Source organism: Anolis sagrei, chromosome X (assembly GCF_037176765.1).
Source record: "Anolis sagrei isolate rAnoSag1 chromosome X, rAnoSag1.mat, whole genome shotgun sequence".
Lineage (NCBI taxonomy): Eukaryota > Metazoa > Chordata > Lepidosauria > Squamata > Dactyloidae > Anolis > Anolis sagrei.
This window is the reverse complement of record NC_090034.1, coordinates 87,533,825-87,555,985: the sequence shown is the minus strand read 5'-3', so window position 1 is coordinate 87,555,985 and position 22,161 is coordinate 87,533,825. Positions and strand designations below refer to the sequence as shown.

Here is a 22,161-nt window from a genome sequence, read left to right as displayed (position 1 = left end):
TCGTGCCATCACCACCCAAGCAGGGAGGTTGGAAATGGGAGTGTGCTTGCATTCATCAATGTTTAACATCTACACAAATGTCCAGCCTCTGCCAGAAGGGACAGAGAGTTTCATCCATGCTGATGATCGTGCCATCACCACCCAAGCAGGGAGCTTGGAAATGGGAGTGTGCTTGCTCCATCAATGTTTAACATCTACACAAATGTCCAACCTCTGCCAGAAGGGACAGGGAGTTTCATCTATGTTGATGATCGTGCCATCACCACCCAAGCAGGGAGCTTGGAAATGGGAGTGTGCTTGCTCCATCAATGTTTAACATCTACACAAATGTCCAACCTCTGCCAGAAGGGACAGGGAGTTTCATCTATGTTGATGATCATGCCATCACCACCCAAGCAGGGAGCTTGGAAATGGGAGTGTGCTTGCTCCATCAATGTTTAACATCTACACAAATGTCCAGCCTCTGCTAGAAGGGACAGGGAGTTTCATCTATACTGATGATCTTGCCATCACCACCCAAGCAGGGAGGTTGGAAATGGAGATGTGCCTGCTCCATAAATGTTTAACATCTACACAAATGTCCAGCCTCTGCCAGAAGGGACAGGGAGTTTCATCTATACTGATGATCTTGCCATCACCACCCAAGCAGGGAGCTTGGAAATGGGAGTGTGCTTGCTCCATCAATGTTTAACATCTACACAAATGACCAGTCTCTGCCAGAAGAGACAGAGAGTTTCATCTATGCTGACAATTGTGCCATCACCACCCAAGCAGGGAGTTTTGAAACGGGAGTGTGCTCACTCCATCAACTTTAAGAAATGGGGCTACAAAGTGGAATCCACAACATGCGAATGTGGAGAAGAGCAAACTACAGACCACCTATTGCAATGCAGTCTGAGTACAGTGGGAGGACCTTCTTATAACAATACCAGAAGCACTCCAATGTCCTTTGACTAAATGTCAAAGGACATTTAGTATGATCCAAGTTTAACTTTATGTTTTTAAATACATTACAGCTGTACCCTCAATTTGCTTCTGACACAATAAATAAATAAGCACTAAGAGGTTAGATAGAAATGGCAAAGCGTAATTTTGGGAAGGCACTTTTACCAAAAAAAAATAATGGCGAGCATTAGATTTGAGCAAATAAAGTACCTTTCGTGGATACAGTTCAAAGTCTTGCCTTACCTATTCCAGGCTTTCAAGTCTAGGCAGGAGTCTATCATATATTCACAAAGATGTGGCCACTGAATGCTAACATGACTTGGCAATAATAATAATAATAATAATAATAATACTACATTTAATGTGTTGTCAAAGGCTTTCAGGGTCGGAATCATTGGGTTGCTGTAAGTTTCCAGGCTGTGTGGCCATGTTCCAGAAGCATTCTCTCCTGATGTTTTACCCACATCTATAATCAAGGTGGCCAATTACAATATTCACCCTTGTCTCAAACAGACAAGAGTTCTTTCTCCCACTCTGGACATTCCACAGATATATAAACCTCACTGGAATGGCCCAACCTTGATTGTGGATAATGTGATTTTATAGCAGTAAGTGGTAATGTTTATATTTTAATTGCTTTTAATCTTTTTAACTTAATATTTATTTATTGTTGAATTGTTTTAAGGCATTGAATTATTGCCTCTTTTGGGGGGGGGGGAGTTCATGTCAGGAGCGATTTGAGAAACTGCAAGTCACTTCTGGTGTGAGAGAACTAACAGTCTGCAGTGACATTGCCCAGGGGATGCCTCGATGTTTTGATGTTTTACCATCCTTGTGGGAGGCTTCTCTCATGTCCCCGCATGAGGAGCTGGAGCTGATAGAGGTAGCTCATCCACGCCTCTGTTGTAAGCCATTATAAGGACTCTAACACCAAGGAACTACTTTTTGCAGGGAGAAGGAACAGGTAATTCTGAAATAGTGAATCCCACAAGCTGCCAACAATTATAAGGGAACCTCATACTAAGGATCACACCGCTTTGCCACCAATTATAATGAATGTCATATTTATTTATTTATTTATTTATTTGCTATACTTGTATACCGCCGTTTCTCAGCCTAGCCGGCGACTCAACGCGGTTTACAACAACTTATAACAAACAACAGTATACAGTTTAAAAGCATAAAAACACAATCCACAATACATATATCAATAAACAATCCAATTCATCTCTTGACTAAAATCGTGATCCAGTTTCATCATCCAAATTGCCAGTCCTTCAATCATTACACTTATTGCACTGAGTTAACCGAACGCCTGCTCGAACATCCAGGTTTTTAGTCTTTTCCGGAATGCCATCAATGAGGGGGCTGATCTTACCTCCATGGGAAGGGCGTTCCATAGCTGCGGGGCCACCACAGAAAAGGCCCTGTCTCTCGTCCCCGCCAGCCGCACCTGTGCAGCAGGCGGGATAGAGAGCAGGGCCCCCCCAGAAGATCTTAGGGTCCTGGTGGGCTGATAGGCCGAGACACGTTCAGATGGGTAAGTTGGGCCAGAACCGTTTAGGGCTTTAAAGGCCAACGCCAGCACTTTGAATTGGGCCCGGTAGCGGATCGGCAGCCAGTGGAGCTGGTGCAGCAGAGGAGTTGTATGCTCCCTGCACTCCGCTCCTGTTAGTATCATGGCTGCCGAGCGTTGGACTAGTTGGAGCTTCCGGGCCGTCTTCAAAGGCAACCCCACGTAGAGAGCGTTGCAGTAGTCTAAACGGGATGTAACCAGAGCGTGGACTACCGTGGCCAAGTCAGACTTCCCAAGGTACGGGCACAGTTGGCGCACGAGTTTTAACTGTGCGAATGCTCCCCTGGTCACCGCCGAAACCTGGGGTTCCAGGCTCAACGATGAATCCAGGATCACACCCAAACTGCGAACCTGCGTCTTCAGGGGGAGTGCGACCCCATCCAACACAGGCTGTAACCCTATACCCTGTTCGGCCTTACGACTGACCAGGAGTACCTCTGTCTTGTCTGGATTCAATTTCAATTTGTTCGCCCCCATCCAGACCGTCACAGCGGCCAAGCACCGGTTCAGGACCTCGACAGCCTCCTTAGGAGGGAGGTTGATAAAACAGGGATATAACTGTGTATATATATATATATATTTGAATTACGTCTGAACTGAGAGGTTTTTAAAAGGCCTCTTCAATTGGGTATGCTGCCACCTTATTGTTTAATATCCAGGCTGAGTTGTATGTGGAGAGGATACTAGTAACACCCTTTTGTGTTACAATAGTGTTTTTTTTTTTCCTTCAGAGGGTTTAAATTACCAATGACATTCACACACAGGCTGTTGTAAAGTGTTAACTATAATAAAATGTTTATTTAACAGGCTTAAACTTCTGGTACAAATGCGTAGTGGTTTCCATAAGTTACTGGTACATAAGCTTCTGGTTACATTGGATGTACAATTCTTAGATGGATTCTGGGTTCAAATCTTGATGTTAACAAAACAGGAGATCTGTATTTCTGTATTTCCACTATCTGTATTTTTGCTATCCATTTCTATAGCTCTTGAATACCACAAAAGATTAACCCAGCTCTCCTATCTAACACCAACCAAACTGTTAAGCCAACTGACTACCTAACTGCCAATTCCCAACTGCCAAACTCAAACCTTGAATTCAAAAAGTACACTTTTTTCCTTATCTGAATGTTAGGCTTCGCCCCCTATTCCTAACTAATCCTGGCCATCCACTCTTTGCTTCCTTAACAATTACATGCCCCCTCTAAGAAAACCTAACCTAAGATGACGTCTCCCTGTTTCCCTAATCTAAAATGGCCGCCGGGGCTTCGCTAGGCCCACATCCTAACTGCTAAAGGTAAGGGTTCATGACAGCCGCCTTTGAGTCTCCTTCAAGGTCAAGAAAGGCGGGATTTAAATATAGAAAATAAACAAAATAAATAAATACTTGCCTAGTTTCCAGCACACCTCACAACCTCTGAGGATGCATGCCATAGATGTGGGTGAAACGTCAGGAGAGAATGCTTCTGGAACATGGCCATACAGTCCAAAAAGCTCACAGCAAGCCAAACCTAATTAACTTGACTCTCTCACCATTTTAAATATTCTATTGTCCTTTCATGTGTTTGGAGTGTGCATAGGAATTTGTTCATTTTTTTCCAAACTATAGTCCGGCCCCCAACAGCTGAAGGGACCGTGAACCAGCCGTCTGCTAAAAATGTTTGAGGATCCCTGGTTTAAAAGGTCATTGATTCTTCTCCCATAGTATGGTCTCTAGTTCGTTCCAGATGTTTTTCGTGACCTTCCTAAACCAGGACCAGCCGTCAAAGCTTTATCTTTACTATATCATTCTGTGTGTACAGAGTGATGTGATAAAGATACAGTGAAAACTCTGTGTATTTATGATTCTAGTTGGTACACATTCCCGAAGAGCCTTGAAAAGAAAGCTAAAACCTCAAATCAGGGGAACACCCTGAAAGTTGTTGATGCCTACCTGTTGCATAAATGTTTATCATCCACATCAATATGTGAGGAACCCGTTTGTGGTTGTGGTGCATCTTAGAGCCTGATGCCATCAAATCCCCTGGATCACTTATTGAAGTCTTGTCTGGAGCATGTCTGACCATCAAGGGAGCTGAAGAGTTGACTTCACATCCTCTCTTGCATTCCTGATATGATGCAGGTGAGAGTGAGTTGCCACAGAGGTAGAGATAATTGGCTCATGTCCATCTTGACTTCCCGTCCACTGAAAAAAAAAGCCATGACAAATAAATCTTTTATGTACAATTCCTGTTCTTCATGCGTTGCTAGAGCAGGGTGTGGGAACGCAGGAAAAGGTTTATAAAGATCACAAAGACAAAGTTTATTGGCTTAACTTGTTCTTTCAAGCTGTAATCCCATGCACATTTAGCAGGAAATTGATCTCTTTGAGGTCACTCAAGTCTAACTTTTGAGTAAATATTCTTACCTTTGGGCTTCCAAACTCCATAATGTATAATTGTATAAGTGTGAGTTGATATGTGAATGGATGACAGTAAGTGCATTTATACATGTATGAATTAATGAATCAATGAAGAAAACAATGAAATGCCACATTTACTTGAATGCTAGTTGCTATACTCACTGTAGGCTCTAGTCATACCCATTTGTATCTGTCTCCCATTCAAACTCTTCCAGCAGTCACCAACCAATCTCTCTGCAATGCCAGAAATATCTATCTATCTATCTATCTATCTATCTATCTATCTATTTACATCACTTTTATCCCGCCCATAACAGCATCTCAGGGCAGCGTACAAATCGGCACAATTAGATGCCATATATAAATACATACATCGGTTAAAAACAAAAAAAATCACACCATAATACATTTTAAAACCATAAAAGCAACCAACAATAAAAATTATAAAAACTATGTCTTCTTGTTCAATTCCTCAACCGTTCCATCGTCTTAGCCGTTCCTAGTTCATATTCCAATTTGAGTTTATCTGGTCATGCTGAAGTTCCAAACGCTTGCTCAAAGAGCCAAGTTTTCACTCTTCACAGCTGAGGTTTTCACAAGTTTTCACTCTTCACAGCTGAGGGGCCACTACAGAGAAGGCCCTGTCTCTCATCCCCGCCAGACAAGATACAGCTTAATGGTGTAACATTAGAAAAGTCAAGTTTCATACTGAAATACAACACCGCCTGGGCTCCGCGAGTGCAGCATTTTTCCGAACGAAGAAGAGAGTGTTTGAGGATCGGGAAATCCATAGGGAGACCAAAGTGCTTGTTTATAAAGCTGTTGTCCTCCAAAACCTGTTATATTCCTGCAAAACGTAGACCGTCTACAGACGTCACACTCACTCCTGTAATGATTCCATCTTTGTTGCCTCCAGAAAATGCTGCACATCTCTTGGGAGGACAGGAGGACAAATGTCACCATCCTGGAAGAAGCAAAGACCACTAGCATTGAAGCGATGCTCCTATGTCATCAACTCCGCTGGACTGGCCACGTTGTCCAAACACCCGATAACCATCTCCCAAAGCAGTAACTATACTCCCAACTCAAGAATGCAAAACGGAATGTTTGTGTACAGAAAAAGAGATTTAAAGATGGGCTTAAAGCCAACCTTCCCCTTCATCACACTAGAGAAAAAATCCACTTAAAATCTGGTTTCTGCCTCCTGCAGTATTCAGAGGTTTGTAATTTAGTGAGGCTGTTAAAGGCTCCTCCCTAAACTACAAACCCCAGAAATCTGACAAACTGGCCTCCAATGGTATGTTGAAGTCACCTAGAAGCAAATGCCTAGGTGACTCCAACAGCATCTCTGACGGCATGCATAACTATAGCACTCGTGTCCTGCTTGTCAGCTCCTCAAAGGCATCTAACTGGCCACTGTGGGAATAGATAGGATAATAATATACTTTATTTATAATATACTTTATTTATATTCTGTTCTATCTTCTTGAGGGGACTCAGAGCGGATTACAAAATACAGAAGGACCGGGCTGTGGCGCAGCTAGTTAGTAGCCAGCTGCATTAAATCACTACTAACCAAGAGGTCATGAGTACGAAGCCAGCCCGGGTCAAAGTAACAACAACAACAACAAAACTTTATTTATACCTCTCTATCTCCCCGATGGGACTCAGAGCGGTTTCCAAGTAACATCATCAAAACATGCAGAGTAAACAACATAAGCATAAAATTAGCAAAACAATATAAGCATAAAAAATCACAATGGCACATATATATTTAAAATAATCCTGCCTTTTCAACGCAATTTAAAAAGGCTGGGCCGAGGCTAGTGCAATTTCTAGAGGGCCCGGGAAATTAAGTGCAATGCTATAGCAGAAAACAACAATAATAGATATAGTCTATGGCTGTTCATTTCCAAGGCCTAATAGGAGGAAGTGACCTGGATGAGTGGCAGAAAAAGATATAGCCATATTCAACAATATCTGGGGCTGAGCTAGAACTAGTCATTCTCAAAGGTTTGTTTAAACCACCAGGTCTTCAAGCTCTTACAAAAGGAAAGGAGGGATGGGGCCTGTCTAATTTCACTAGGAAGGGCGTTCCAGAGGCGGGGGCCCCCCACCGAGAAGTCCCTCTCTCTTGTCATGCTTGTGACAGTGGTGGGAGTGAGAGGAGGGCCTCCCCAGAAGATCTTAAAGTTCGCACCAGTTCATAGAGGGAGATGCGATTGCGAAGATAGGCAGGGTCCGAACTGTTTAGGGTTTTATAGGTAATAACCTACACCTTGAATTTGGCTCGGCAACTTATTGGCAGCCAGTGAGTAAGCTCCCGACCATTAATAGACTATGAAGCCCGAAAGACAGTTGCATCTGCCAAGTAGGAAATTTAGGTACCGCTTTATGCGGGGAGGCTAATTTAACTAATTTACAATGCCATAAAACTTTCCAGCAGCGTGCAGAAGAATGAGGAAGTACTCCATCAAAGGACTCAGTGTCACAAGTGGACGGTGAAGCGGCAGCTCCCCCTGTGGCCAGAACCAAGCATACCCTCATGAAGCCGGAAAAGCTGGAATGTTAAATGTCTCTATGTCTGTCTATATATGTTGTATGGCTAAAAATGGCATTGAATGTTTGCCATGTATATGTGCATTGTAATCCATCCTGAGTCCCCTGCAGGGTGAGAAGGGTGGAATATAAATACTTTAAATAAATAAATTTATGGCAAACATTCAATGCTGTTATACAAATTAACAAAGACAAACAGTACATAGATAGAGACAAGGCATCCCTCTTTTTTTTCCATTTCCAGCATCTGGAGGCTGTGCTCAACTCGGCCATGGGGAGGTGCTGTTGTTCCATTTTTCCATACCTGAGGAGCCTGTTTTTCATGGACACCTTGCTAGCATGTCTTCAGGGGCGCCTTTTACCTCCCTGCGAAAGCAGCGCCTAGTTATCTACTTACATTCCGTTTTCGGACTGCTAGGTAAACAGAAGAGCTAGGGCTGACGGAGGGAGCTCACCCCACCTGCGGCTTGAACGGCCAACCTTCTGGTTGGTAAAATTTTCTGAAGCTGGCAGTTTACCCTGTTATGTGTCAAGAAATGTACAACCTAATTGTTTATCCAAGTCTAATTGTCTTGTCAAAGGCTTTCATGACTGGAATCACTGCGGTGTTGTGTGGTTTCTGGGCTGTATGGCTGTGCTCTAGCAGCATTTTCTCCTGACGTTTCACCTACATCAGGAGAAAATGCTGCTAGTACACAGCCATACAGCCTGGAAACTGCACAACACCCCACCAAAGCCTCACAATTTTGCAGATGATAACTTTATTGATATCAAATAGCAAAAGAAATTACACATTACATTATTGTCTGCACTAAACAATTGACCACAATCACAAGGTTTACATTGTGAAATTTTGGCATGGAGCAGTGTCAATTGGCTAACGTCATATGGCTGTTCAAACACTCTGAGTGTTCCTTAGTGCAATAATCATGACATTTCTTTATAGTGGCCATATGCTTGTTTCTGGGAAGTATCCAATTTCCTAGCTCTTAACAGCTCGGGTGTAAATGGTTTTTATTGCTTCCTCACACTGCCAAGCCCTCTAATTCCCAGCTTGGGAGTTCTCCGGAATTCATCGCTGAGCCTCGAACTCAAGGTCTCGGTGGTAGCCAGGGGTGCTTTCGCACAATTAAAACTTGTGCACCAGTTGCACCCATACCTTGGGAAGTTTGACTTAGCCAAGGTGGTCCACACTCTTGGTACATCAAGGATAGACTACTGCAATGCGCTCTACATGGGGTTGCCTTTGAAGCTTCAAGTGGTCCAATGGGCGGCAGTTAGATTTCTAACAGGGGCAACATACAGGGAGCATGCAACTCCCTTGTTACGCCAGCTCCACTGGCTGCCAGTCTGCTATCGAGCACAATTCAAAGTGCTGGCTTTTGCCTATAAAGTCCTAAACGGTTCCAGCCCAACTTACCTGTCTGAACGTATCTCCTTCTATGATTCACCTCGGAGATTAAGATCTTCTGGGGAGGACCTGCTCTCGATTCCACCTTCCTCACATGCTCAAAAGTGGGGACGGGAGACAGGGCCTTCTCAGTGGTGGCCCCTCATATATAGAACTGCCTTCCTAGTGAAATTAGATCATCCCCCCTCCTTCTTGACATTCAGGAAGAAAGTAAAAACGTGGTTAAGTGACCAAGCTTTTGGACAGCAAAGCTCATAGTGCAATAATTTATTTATTATTTATTTTGAGCATTTATATCCTGTCCTTCTCACCTCCGAAGACGAACTCAGGACGGCTTACAACAGGCAGCCATTAGATGCCAGCACAATACATTAAAAATCATAATTACAATTAACACAGTTATAAACATTCAATTAAAAACAGCTCGCCAGTTCAATATCATGTTTAATTTTTGTATGCTTTGTGTCTAAATGTTACTTTATGTTTATGTTTATTTTGGGTAGGTCAATTTATACATAGTTATATGCTATTGTCTTGCTATTATCTTTCAGTTTTCACATGTATGTATGGCATTGAATTTTGCCCCAGTGGCACAGTGGGTTAAAGCCCCGAGCTGCACAACTTGCTGACCGAAAGGTCACAGGTTCGAATCCAGAGAGCGGCATGAGCTCCCACTGTTAGCCCCAACTTCTTCCAACCTAGCAGTGTGAAAACATGTAAATGTGAGTAGACCAATAGGTACAGCTCCTGCGGGAAGGTAACAGCGCTCCATGCAGTCATGCTGGCCACATGACTTTGGAGGTGACTACGGACAACGCTGGCTCTTTGGCTTAGAAATGGGGATGAGCACCAACCCCCAGAGTCGGACACGACTGGACTTCATGTCAGGGGAAAACCTTTACCTTAATGTTGGAAACCTCTTTGAGTTCCCTTAGGGAGAGAAAAGCAGTATATAAATGTAGTAAATAAATAGATAAATAAATGATTCCCATAGAAAGATGTCTGGACAAATGGTCTACTTCTAAAACTCTATATATCACTCTTTATTCCATAACATAGTTGCATGTCTCATGTTGACATTTATGGCATGACTTCTAAGGCGTCCTAACATTGTGTTTTCCTATAACTCCCCTCACATCCAGCCAGCATAGATAGTGTAGTCATTGTGATTATGGGAACTGTAGTCCAACACATCTGGAAAAGTCTGTGGTGTAATGTAGAATAAACCACATGTAGTTCAAGTTTGATCAGCCCACATACTGCCTTGCTGGAAAAAGAAAATATGTCACACAGATGAACAATAAGGAACAAGTAGTTCAGAACAACATGTGTACAATGTGATCAGTTGTGTCAACTCACATAATGTCCTTTTATGAGATAATTAAAATGGTCTTTCTCTCTCCATGTGGATAAACTCCTTCAGCAGCTTATGAAAACAGAGCATACACCAAACTCTCTCTCTCTCTCTGCTTCTCTCTTCAAACTGTCTCTCTCCGCACCTGCATAGCTCAAGCCTGAACAAAAATGTAACAATATCCAAAACTCCCAGGCTTAACCATCTTCCCAGACATTTCCCGACCAATCAGCTTCATGCATCTTATTTTACAGTTGGCACACACCCATTAACTGATTCCTTGCATGCTCCAACAAAGTCAAACAATTGCTGGATGTCATCCAACATGACTCTTGCGTCCTTTGTGCGTGCACACACGTATATTTCCTATGCAGGCCTGACTTCACTCACTTACAAGACTAGCATCAACAATACAAAGCACAGAACAAGACAATCTCTATTCTCTTATGTAGAGAATTTGAATGGCCATTGGAATGTTCTCCTGTTGGTAATGAGAGCAGGCCAGCAGAGGCAGGAAAAGCCTTGTGTCATAATCAGCTCTCTGCTTCAGCAAAGGAGAATCTACTGTTCCCTCCACAGCAACTACTGCTTCATACCTGTCTTCATACCTTGTCTTCATGGTAGAGCCAGCTATCCAGCCAGGAACAAGCTGAAGATCAATCCTGACAAGACAGAGGTCCTCCTGGTCGATCGCAAACCGGATCGGGGTATAAGGTGGCTACCTGTGCTGGACGGGGTTACACTCCCCCTGAAGTCACAGGTCCGCAGTCTGGGTGTCCTCTTGGATTCATCGCTCACACTTGAGGCTCAGGTGTCGGCGGTATCTGGGAGGGCCTTTGCACAATTGAGACTTGTGCGCCAGCTGCGACCGTACCTCGCGAAGGGGGATCTGGCCGGGGTGGTCCATGCCTTGGTCACCTCTAGAATGGATTACTGCAATGCGCTCTACGTGGGGCTGCCCTTGAAAACGGCTCGGAAACTTCAATTGGTCCAGCAGGCAGCAGCCAGGATGCTAACCGGGGCTCATTATCAAGAGAGGTCTACCCCTCTGTTTAAGGTGCTCCACTGGCTGCCATTTATTTTCCGAGCCCAATTTAAGGTGCAGGTGCTCACCTACAAAGCCCTGAACGGTTTGGGACCACCCTACCTGCGCGACCGCATCTCCATCTACAAACCCACACGCTCACTCCGGTCATCTGGGGAGGCCCTGCTCGTGATCCCACCCACGTCGCAAGCGCGCTTGATGGGGACACGGGACAGGGCCTTTTCGGTGGCGGCCCCCCGACTTTGGAACGCCCTTCCAAAAGATCTTCGACAGGCTCCTACTTTAGCAGTTTTCAGAAAGAATCTAAAACCTTGGCTGTTCCGATGTGCCTTCTCAGATTAGGAATTCCCCATCCCAAGTCCTAGAAGCACTTTAGTATAATTAAGATTGCTGCACACCGCACTATTTTAATCCTATGTTCCTCCTGCCATTTCAGCACTTTTAACCCTGTACCCACTGCTCTGGCCGGCCCAGTTTTTAACTGTCCTGATGTATTGTTACTAGTGTTGTTATTCTGCTTAACTATTTTGATTTGCTTTGTTTTTATTGTTGTGTTATGTTTTGCTGTATTGTGTTCTGAGGCTTCGGCCTGTGTAAGCCGCATCGAGTCCTTCGGGAGATGCTAGCGGGGTACAAATAAAGTTAATAATAATAATAAATAATAATCCTGAGTTACATCCCTTTCTGGCTAGAATTCTGCTCCATTAAATTAAATTTTCTTTCTCCATATTTCTACTGTTGGAAGTAACTTAACATTTTAGTCAAGCATTTAGAAATAAATAATCCAAAGCAAGAGATCCAACATAGTGTACAGTGTATTGTTGAAGGCTTTCATGGCTGGAATCACTGAATAGTTGTAGGTTTTTTGGGCTGTATGGCCATGTTCTAGAAGCATTCTCTCCTGATATTTTGCCTGCATCTGGCAGGCATCCTCAGAGGTTGTGAGGTCACAACCTCTGAGGATGCCTGTTTTAATGTTGCTTCTGTCTTATGCTTAATGGTATTAGTTTATTTTAACTCATAGTTAATTGCTTAGATATTATGAATATTTACATGCATGTCTGGCATTGAATTTTGCCATTAGTATGTTGTAAACTGCTTTAAGTCTCTCCAGTGGTGAGAAAAGCAGTATAGAAATACAGTAAATTATAAATAATAAGAATCCTTGCTGCCATATCATCCTCGAGGGCAAAAGCTGGGGGGACGGGGGACAGTTAAGGGTTCAACCCCCCCCCCCCCCCACGTAATGTGTCAGGTTAAAAAAACTGGTTTTGGTTATTGTTTAACCAGTTAAAATTTATAAGTAAACCAGGGTTTTTTTTAACCTGACATATTTCAGGGGGAGGGATTGAAGCCTTAACAACCCCCCCCCCCCCCCAAGCTACATCCCTGGCATCCACAGTGGTACAAATAGCTAGGTCTCCTTCACTCCACTTGTTATTAATTAACCGTTCCTAATCAGTTCCTCCCCTTTTTAGGCACCAGTTTTGACTGGAAGGTTATTAAAATTGCCATAAAGTTTTGTACTGCTGCTACCTTGCAGTGGGAAGATTCCAAAAATGGACTGCACTTTTCAGAATCCCCTAGCAAACATGGTTAGTGGTCAATTGTGGGAGTAGTAACGTAAATAAGTAGATCTGAATAAGGGCTCTTATTAACTTCCTCAGTTCTGTTTGCAAATGCAGATGTCAGAGAGGACAGGAAATTAGGCACTGATGCCAGGGAAGAGGAGGAATAACATGAAATGCGTTTGAGAAGCCCCCTCCCCAATTCTTCTGCATAATGCATTTATTTGGGCTTAGAAAGGCAAAGTCAGGACTGGATAAGTCCATTACTATAATATGGATCCAGCAGAAATCCGCCAGATTCCAGCATATTTAAACTCCTCTCCCTTTCAATTCCCTTAAATCACAAAAATTCCAAATACAACCTACTTCCTTAGCCTTCTGCCCTCCAGATGTTTCAACTCAGTAGCGATTGACATATGTGCTGGACAAAATTTCTGACCAGGTTGAGAAACCTCAGGGCTATACCAGCAAACATCGGAGACACTAGCTATGCTGCGTGATTCGAAGACTGGTAGTATTTAAAATAATGAATTGTCTTCTGCTCTGTTCAGTTCCTCCTACTACTCAATCGCATAAGTGAATGTAATGGGAGGGAGCCCCCTAGTGGCAGGATATATATGACACTCCATCCAATTACCAAAATGAATTACCGCATATACTCAAGTATAAGCCGAGTTTTCCATCCCTTTTTTAGGGTGAAGAAGCACCCCTCGGCTTATATTTGTCAAGATTATTTATTATTTTACTCTTATTATTATTATTATTACATTTTTATTTAACTCCATTTATTATTATAATTACATGTATTATTTTTATTATTATTACATTTATTATTTTACTCTATTATTATTTTTAATACATTTATTGTTTTACTCTCTGTTATTGGAAGTATACATAAGCACATTTACATTGAAGAAGGTCAGAATAATGGTTTAATCAGAGTTGGACAGTCTTAACTTAAATTACAGTTTTATATAAATACTCAAAAACATTTAACCTACTGAGCCTCAATTAATGGAATGTTATTGGTACCTATTTTTATTTTGAAATTTAGCAGAAGCTGCTTCATTTCTCACCCTTGGCTTAGACTTGAGTCAATACGTTTTCCCCATTTTTTGTGGTAAAATTAGTTTTTAAAAAATCAATAGTGATTTAATCGTGAAAGAAAAGCAAAAAAAATTTTTTTTAATGCTAGGACCTACAGGCCATTTTCAAACAGCTTTAAGGCTGCTCTCAGCAAAGTTTTCTTTTGACTACCAGATTTTCCTGAAAATAAGACCATATTCATTTTTGCACCAAAAGACACATTATGGCTTATTTTCAGAGGATGTCTTATTTTTTCCATGTACAAAAATATCACATTGCTGCTTTCGAAACTGCTAGGTAGGCAGAAGCTGGGATAAAGACCAGGAGCTCACCCTGACCTAGGCTTCAAATGTCAACCAGTACAGGATTAGTGATAGGGGAGATGAGCAGCCACCTCTGAGGCATCACATTTCCAGTTTTTTTGTGTGTGAAGGAGGAATCTCAGGGCAAGAACAATGTCTGAAAAATATCTGTGCGTCCGTTTGTGCATAAAAAAGCTGGAACACAAAAGCAGCTGAGCAGAGGACAATTAATTCATTTAAAGTTGTTGCTAAGGAGAAAACGATAGCTACCATTTGGACTGCCAAATGAAGCTTGAATGTTATTCTTTATTCGTTCAGTCGCTTCCAACTCTTTGTGACCTCATGGACCAGCCCACGCCAGAGCTCCCTGTTGGCCGTGGCCACCCCCAGCTCCTTCAAGGTCAAGCCAGTCACTTCAAGGATGCCTTCCATCCATCTTGCCCTTGGTCGGCCCCTTTTCCTTTTGCCTTCCACTTTCCCCAGCATAATTGTCTTCTCCAGGCTTTGCTGTTTCCTCATGATGTGGCTAAAGTACTTCAACTTTGTCTCTAGTATCCTTCCCTCCAATGAGCAGTCGGGCTTTATTTCTTGGAGGATGGACTGGTTGGATCTTCTCGCGATCCAAGGCACTCTCAGCACTTTCCTCCAGCACCACAGTTCAGCACAGTTCAGTTCTACCTTCCTTCGCTCAGCCTTCCCTAAGGTCCAGCTCTCACATCCGTAGTTTACTATGGAGAATAACATTGCTTTAACTATGTGGATCTTCGTTGCCAATGTGATGTCTCTACTCTTCACTATTTTATCGAGATTGGTCATTGCTCTCCTCCCAAGAAGTAAGCGTCTCCTAATATCCTGGCTGCAGTCTGCGTCTGCAGTAATCTCTGCACCTAGAAATACAAAGTCTGTCACGGCCTCCACGTTTTCTCCCTCTATTTGCCAGTTGTCAATCAGTCTGGTTGCCAGAATCTTTGGGTTTTTTTTATTTTTAATTGCAACCTAGCTTTTGCACTTTCTTCTTTCACCTTGATTAGAAGGCGCCTCAGCTCCTCCTTGCTCTCAGCCATCAAAATGGTATCATCTGCATATCCATCCCACTATCACAAACACGGTTGATGGGGATGAGAGACAGAGCTTTCTCAGCAGTGGCCCCCACCTATGGAACGCCCTCCCTAGAGAAATCAGATTGGCCACCTCCCTCTTGTCCTTTAGAAGGAAAATCAAGACCTGGTGATGGGACCAAGCATTTGCTCAGTGAGCAGCAAGTGGAAGAAGATCACACAACTTATGGCAATGGATTGACCTGGACTGGTTTTTGGATTTCGATTTTAATGGATGGGTCTTAATTAATTGTTTAAAATTTTTAAATTTTAATTGTACTGTGGTGGTGTTTTTATGATGCTTTTGTTGGGCCACTCTGAGTCCCCTGAGGGAGGGAGGGAGGGAGGGAGGGAGGGAGGAAGGAAGGAAGAAAGAAAGAAAGGAAGGAAGGAAGAAAGGAAGAAAGAAAGAGAGAAAGAAAGAGAGAAAGAAAGAAAGAGAGAGAGAGAGAGAGAGAGAGAGAGAGAGAGAGAGAGAGGAAGGAAGGAAGGAAGGAAGGAAGGAAGGAAGGAAGGGCCGAAGCAGCGAAGGGGGAGGAGGCAAAAAGAGGAGAGACCGGAAAAGGCCGCCACGGGCGCGCAGCCTGCTGGGGGCTGTAGTCCCGGCCCTGCTGCCTCCGCCTCGCTCCTTCCGGCCCCTCCTTCCCTCCCTGCCTGCCTGCCTGCCTGCGGAGGCGCGATGCCGGGCGCGGGTCCGTGCGAGGGCTGCCAGGGGGCGGCGCGGGCTTGTGTGCGGCGGCCCAAGACGGGCCAGGCGCTGTGCCGCTCCTGCTTCGCGGCGGCCTTCGAGGAGGAGGTGGCGTCCACCATCGCGGCGGGGCGGCTCTTCCGGGCGGGCGAGACGGTGGCCATCGGGGCCTCGGGCGGGAAGGACTCGGCGGTGCTGGCCCACGTGCTGCGGGCCCTGAACGAGCGGCGCGGCTACGGGCTGCGCCTGGTGCTGCTGGCGGTGGACGAGGGCATCGCGGGCTACCGGGACGCCTCCCTGGCCGCCCTGCGCCGCAGCCAGCGCCGCCTCGGCCTCCCGCTCCGCGTGGTCTCCTACGACGAGCTCTTCGGGTGGAGCATGGACCGCATCGCCCGGCACCTCGGCGCCCGCAACCACTGCACCTTCTGCGGCGTCTTCCGGAGGCAGGCCCTCGACCGCGGCGCCGCCCTCATCGGCGCCCACAAGATCGCCACCGGTGGGTCCGCCTCCCCCCCCAAAAAAAGAAGCCCGCCTTAACATGGGGTTTCCCCCCCAAAACAGAAGTCCACCTTAACATGTATTTCCCTCCCCCAAAAGAAGTCCACCTTAACATGGAGTTTCCCCTCAAAACAAGTCCACCTTGACATGTGTTTTTCCTCCAAAATGAAGTCCACCTTAACATGGGGTGTCCCCCCCCCAAAGAATTCCACCTTAATATGGGTTTTGCCACAAAACAGAAGTCCACCTTAACATGGATTTTGCCACAAAAAGTTCAACTTAATATGGGTTTCATCTCCAAAAAGAAGTCCACCTTAACATGGGGTGTCCCCCCCCCCCAAATAATTCCACCTTAACTTGGGTTGTGCCACAAAACAGAAGTCCACCTTAACATGCATTTTGCCACAAAACAGAAGTCCAACTTAATATGAGTTGGGTTGTTGTAGGTTTTTTTGGGCTATATGGCCATGGTCTAGAGGCATTCTCTCCTGACGTTTCGCCTGCATCTATGGCAAGCATCCTCAGAGGTAGTGAGGTCTGTTGGAACTAGGAAAATGGGTTTATATATCTGTGGAATGACCAGTGTTGAACAAAGGACTCTTGTCTGCTGGAGCTAGGTGTGAATGTTTCAACTGACCACCTTGATTAGCATACAATGGCCTGACTGTGCCTGGGGCAAACTTTTGTTGAGAGGTAATTAGATGTCCAGCAGACAGGAATCCTTTGTCTCACCCTGGTCATTCCACGGATATATAAACCCATTTTCCTAGTTCCAACAGACCTCACTACCTCTGAGGATGCTTGCCATAGATGCAAGTGAAACGACAGGAGAGAATGCCTCTAGACCAGGCATGGGGAGCCTTCGGCCCTCCAGGTGTGGTGGACTTCAACTCCCACAATTCCTTGAGGCCAAGGTAAGCCTTTGCGGCGAATGTCGAGCCTCAAGGAATTGTGGGAGTTGAAGTCCACCACACCTGGAGGGCCGAAGGTTCCTGACCCCTGCTCTAGACCATGGCCATATAGCTCGAAAAAACCTACAACAACCCAGTGATTCCAGCCATGAAAGCCTTCGACAATACATTAATATGAGTTTCATCTTCAAAAAGAAGTCCACCTTAACATGGTTTCGTCCCAAAAAAAGAAGTCCAACTTAGTATGAGTTTTGTCTTCAAAAAGAAGTCCACCTTAACATGGAGTTTCCCCCCAAAAAGAAGTCCACCTTAACATGTATTTTCCTTAAAAAAGAAGTCAACCTTAACATGGGAGTTTCCCCCAAAAAAGAAATCCACCTTAACATGGGTTTCATCCCCAAAAAGTAAGTCCAACCTAATATGGGTTTCGCCCCAAAACAGATGTCCACCTTAATATGGAGTTTCACTCCAAAAAGAAGTCTACCTTAATGTGGGTTTGCCCCCCCAAAAAGAAGTCCACCTAAACAGGTTTCCCCCCAAAAAAGAAGTCCGCCTTAACGTGGGTTTTGCCCCCCCAAAAATAAGTCCCCCTAAACAGGTTTCCCCCAAAAAGAAGTCCACCTTAACATGGGTTTTGCCCCAAAACAGAAGTCCACCTTAACATGGAGTTTTGCCCCAAAACAGAAGTCCACCTTAACATGGGTTTCCCCCCAAAAAGAAGTTCATCTTAACATAGTTTTTCCCCCAAAAAGAAAGTCCACCTTAACATGGATTTCCCCCAAAAAAGTCCACTTAAAGTTGTGTTTTTCTCCAAAAAGTTTCTCCCCCAAAAGCCTGCCTTAAGCATGCTGTATGAGATCGATCAGGGTAAAACTCTTGTGCTTACTTTTACAACCATTATCACCTGGGGCACATCTGCACTTCAGAGTTAATGCAGTTTGGCACCAAAGAGCTGCCTCCAGTGAAAGACAATGTGAAGTCTGCCTGCAGTGCCTAACTGGCAAGGCCATCCCTTGAGGACCAGGTAGGGAGGAGCATGCTGCATCTACACTAGAGAATTAATGCAGCTTGATACAACTTTAACTGCCGTGGCTCAACGCTGTGTGATCGTGGGAGTTGTAGGTTGGGAAAGCAGTAGCACTCTTGGGCAGAGAGGTTGAATGGTTATGCAAAACTACAAATCCCATGATACTATAGCCTTTGAGTCATGGCAATTGCATTGGTGTCAAACTGCACTCATTCTACAGTGTACATTCACAGTGGTTTCTTTGTGTCCTGTGAAGAGGGCCTTGTGTTAGAAATAGAGCTTGTCTCACATACAGTCTCTAATGCTGTAGCCAGCTGTGGCTCTCAGGATGATGAACTGCAACTTCCATCAGCCCTCCCCAGCTTAGCCAACAGTAAGGAATTATGGGAGCGGCATCAATCTTCTATATAAATAAAAATGCAATGTTCGTTTGTGGGATTAGCATAACTCAAAAACCACTGGACAGATTGCCAGCAAATTTGGCCACAAGACACTAACCCAAGGAGTGACCATCACTCAAAAAATGATTTTGTCATTTGTGAGTTGTAGTTGGTGGGATTTATAGTTCACCTACAATCAAAGAACATTCTGAACTCCACCAACGATGGAATTGAACCAAAGTTGGCACACAGAACTCCCATGACCAACAGAAAATACTGGAAGGGTTTGGTGGGCATTGACCTTAGGTTTTGAAGTTGTAGTTCACTTACATCCAGAGAGCACTGTGGACTCAAAACAATGATGGATCGGGACCAAACTTGGCACAAATATTCCATATGCCCAAATATGAACACAGATGGAGTTTGGGGGAAATAGACCTTGACATTTGGGAGTTGTAGTTACTAGAATTTATAGTTCACCTACAATCAAAGAGCATTCTAAACCCCGCCAACTACAACATTGGGGCAAACTTCCCACACAGAACCCCCATGACCAAAAGAAAATACTTAAGGCCATCCAGTCCAACTCCACAAGGGCAAGAAAATGTAATCAAAGCCCTCCTGATAAAGAGCCATCTAGCCGTAGATATAGATAGATATATATGATTCACACACACAGCTCACTCTCCCACCACCATCGCAAGTGCGATTGGTGAGGACGAGGGAGAGAGCCTTCTCGGTGGTGGTCCCTCGACTCTGGAACTCACTCCCCAAGGACATTAGGCAAGCCCCAACTCTGGCAGTCTTTAGGAGGAGCCTGAAAACGTGGTTGTTTCAGTGTGCCTTCCCAGAATAAGGAAACTCCCAGCAATATGTCCCTAAACGCATTTTATTAGTGATCTAGGATTGTCTGCACATTTCATCCCTCTCCAAAACTTCTGTCCCAGTTATATGTCACCTTGTCATGCCCAGCATTATTTTTTAAATTTTTTAATTATTACATTTGGCCCAGCCATAGGTTTTTAAACGCATCGTGTTATTGTTAATGTTTATTGCTTATTTTTTGCTTATGAGTTTATTTATTGTTTTGTATTACTGTTGCTATTGTTTACTGTTGTATTGTGGGCTCAGCCTCATGTAAGCCGCACCGAGTCCCTTGGGGAGATGGTAGCGGGGTACAAATAAAGTTTTATTATATTATTATTATTATTATTATTATTAAGTGTTTTTTGCACTTCAAATCAGATACGTGCAGTGTGCATAGGAATTCATTCATGTTTTTTTTCACATTATAATCCGGCTCTCCAACAGTTTGAGGGATTGTGACCTGGTTTAAAAGGTTTGAGGACCCCTGATCTAATTCATTCAATTCCTTTCGGTTTTGCTTCCTAGGTCATAACGCTGACGATGTTGCGGAGACGGTGCTGATGAATTTCCTGCGAGGAGACGTGGGTCGGCTTCGACGCTGTACAGAAATCATGACGGGAAGCGAGGGGGCGCTGCCGCGTTGCAAGCCCTTGAAGCACGCTTACGAGAAGGAAATTGTGCTCTATGCATACTTCCAGGGCTTGGACTATTTCAGCACCGAGTGTGTTTACTCCCCCAATGCTTACCGGGGCCATGCCCGCACCTTGCTCAAAGACCTCGAGGCCACTCGTCCCAGCACCGTGGCCGACCTGGTGCACTCAGGTGAGCGGCTGGCCCTCCGCGAGGACGTCCGCATGCCCACGCAGGGCACATGCCAGCGTTGCGGCTACCTCTCCAGCCAATCCCTCTGTAAAGCTTGTGTGCTGCTCGAAGGGCTCAATCGAGGTCTCCCAAGGCTGGCTATTGGGAAGCCCAATCGGCTGCAGAAGGCTCTATTGATGGATGGGGAGCAGCCAGAAGCAAGCACACAGGAAGAAGAACAGGAAGGCTCTCAACAGAGAAACCAAGGCCCAAGGACAATAGATTTCTGAGCCTGAACTCAACCACAGTGGCCTTTCTTGCTGAGACAAGGCTTTCATTACCTTGAAAGGTAAATAGTTACCTGTTTCATGTCTGTATTGATGAACTGTAGATCAGAGACAGGGAATCTGTCCTCCCAGCATTTGCTGGCCTGCATCTCCTATCAACTTCCGCATTGATAGTAGTGAAGGATTCTGTGAGTTACAGGTCAACAATAACTGGAGGGACACAGTCCGCCCACCTATAGTGCACCTTTGCACCTAATTAGCAATTTGTGATTCTCTAAATGTGGGCAAACTGCAGTTCCTATCATCCCTTTAGCTTTGGCTGCAGTCCTCAGGACTGAGGACTGTTGCAGTCCAATGACATTTGGAGAGTGACATGTTTCCAGCTCCTCATCTACACAGAATAAATGGTTCTCTTAACTGACAAAGTTGGCAGAGATATAACAGACCTGAGCACCTGTGTTGTCGAATGGCTATTCTCAGGTAGACTGGGGACAATTTTCTGTTTCTGAAAAAAATTAAGTAATAATAAATCGGAATTTTAACCATTAACTTGCATTTCATCTTTCTTTCTTGCCTAGACACTTGGATTTGGGGAAATAAAGGAGCTGCTTTATACCAGAGCAGATTGTTTATCCTTCTCTTCTAGTATTGCCTAATTGGAATGGCAGGGACTCACCTGCTGTTGGGCAGGTATCTCACTTGCTGCCACAGGTGTAAATAATTGGAATTTGTTGGACTCTTGATCCCATTAGTCCCAAATAATAATAATAGTAATACTTTATTTATATTCCGCCATATTTCCCCAAGGGGACTTAGGGCGGATCACAGTACACATTCACGGCAAACATTCAGTGCCGTTTTGGATAGTCAGGACAGAGACAGACAGAACAGAATTGAGGTATGTTGTGTTGACGTCCAGCTTTTGTTTGTTTGTTTGTTTGTTTTTTGGCACCTTGGAGGTTGTCCTCGAATCCAGCCACAGGGGGGTGCTGTTGCTCCGTCCTCTGACAAAGAGCCATCAGAACTTCTTCATTCCTTTTGGTCGCAGGGCTTTTTCTGTTCTTTTTCTTTATGGTGTCATAAAATAGTTTCCCTGCTTTGTTTGAGCAGTCCCTAATTTCTCTACTTACAGCGCAAGCTTAGGTAAACAGTCAGGTGCTCACGCAGACCCGGGGCTTCGAACTAGCAACCTTTCGATTGGTAGATGTTATCATTGCTGGTGATTTATTAGCTGTGCTAAAGCCCGGCCCATGGCCAATGTTCAGGGGTGTTGTGGAGGGCATATATTCATCTCCTTAAATCAGCAAGTGAGCAATATATGGTCTCCAACATGTTGGCCTACAATTCACGTAACCCTT

General features: G+C 44.5%; 1 protein-coding gene across 1 annotated transcript; it reads left to right on the top strand.

Annotated features, from left to right (window-relative positions):
* The first annotated feature begins 15,970 nt into the window (after positions 1-15,970).
* CTU1 (cytosolic thiouridylase subunit 1) lies at positions 15,971-21,352 on the top strand. The gene is made up of 2 exons (XM_060783938.2): positions 15,971-16,528; positions 20,241-21,352. Exons 1-2 carry the CDS (start codon positions 16,024-16,026, stop codon positions 20,804-20,806), a joined length of 1,071 nt encoding a protein of 356 aa, XP_060639921.2. The 5' UTR covers positions 15,971-16,023; the 3' UTR covers positions 20,807-21,352.
* Positions 21,353-22,161: the final 809 nt, after the last annotated feature.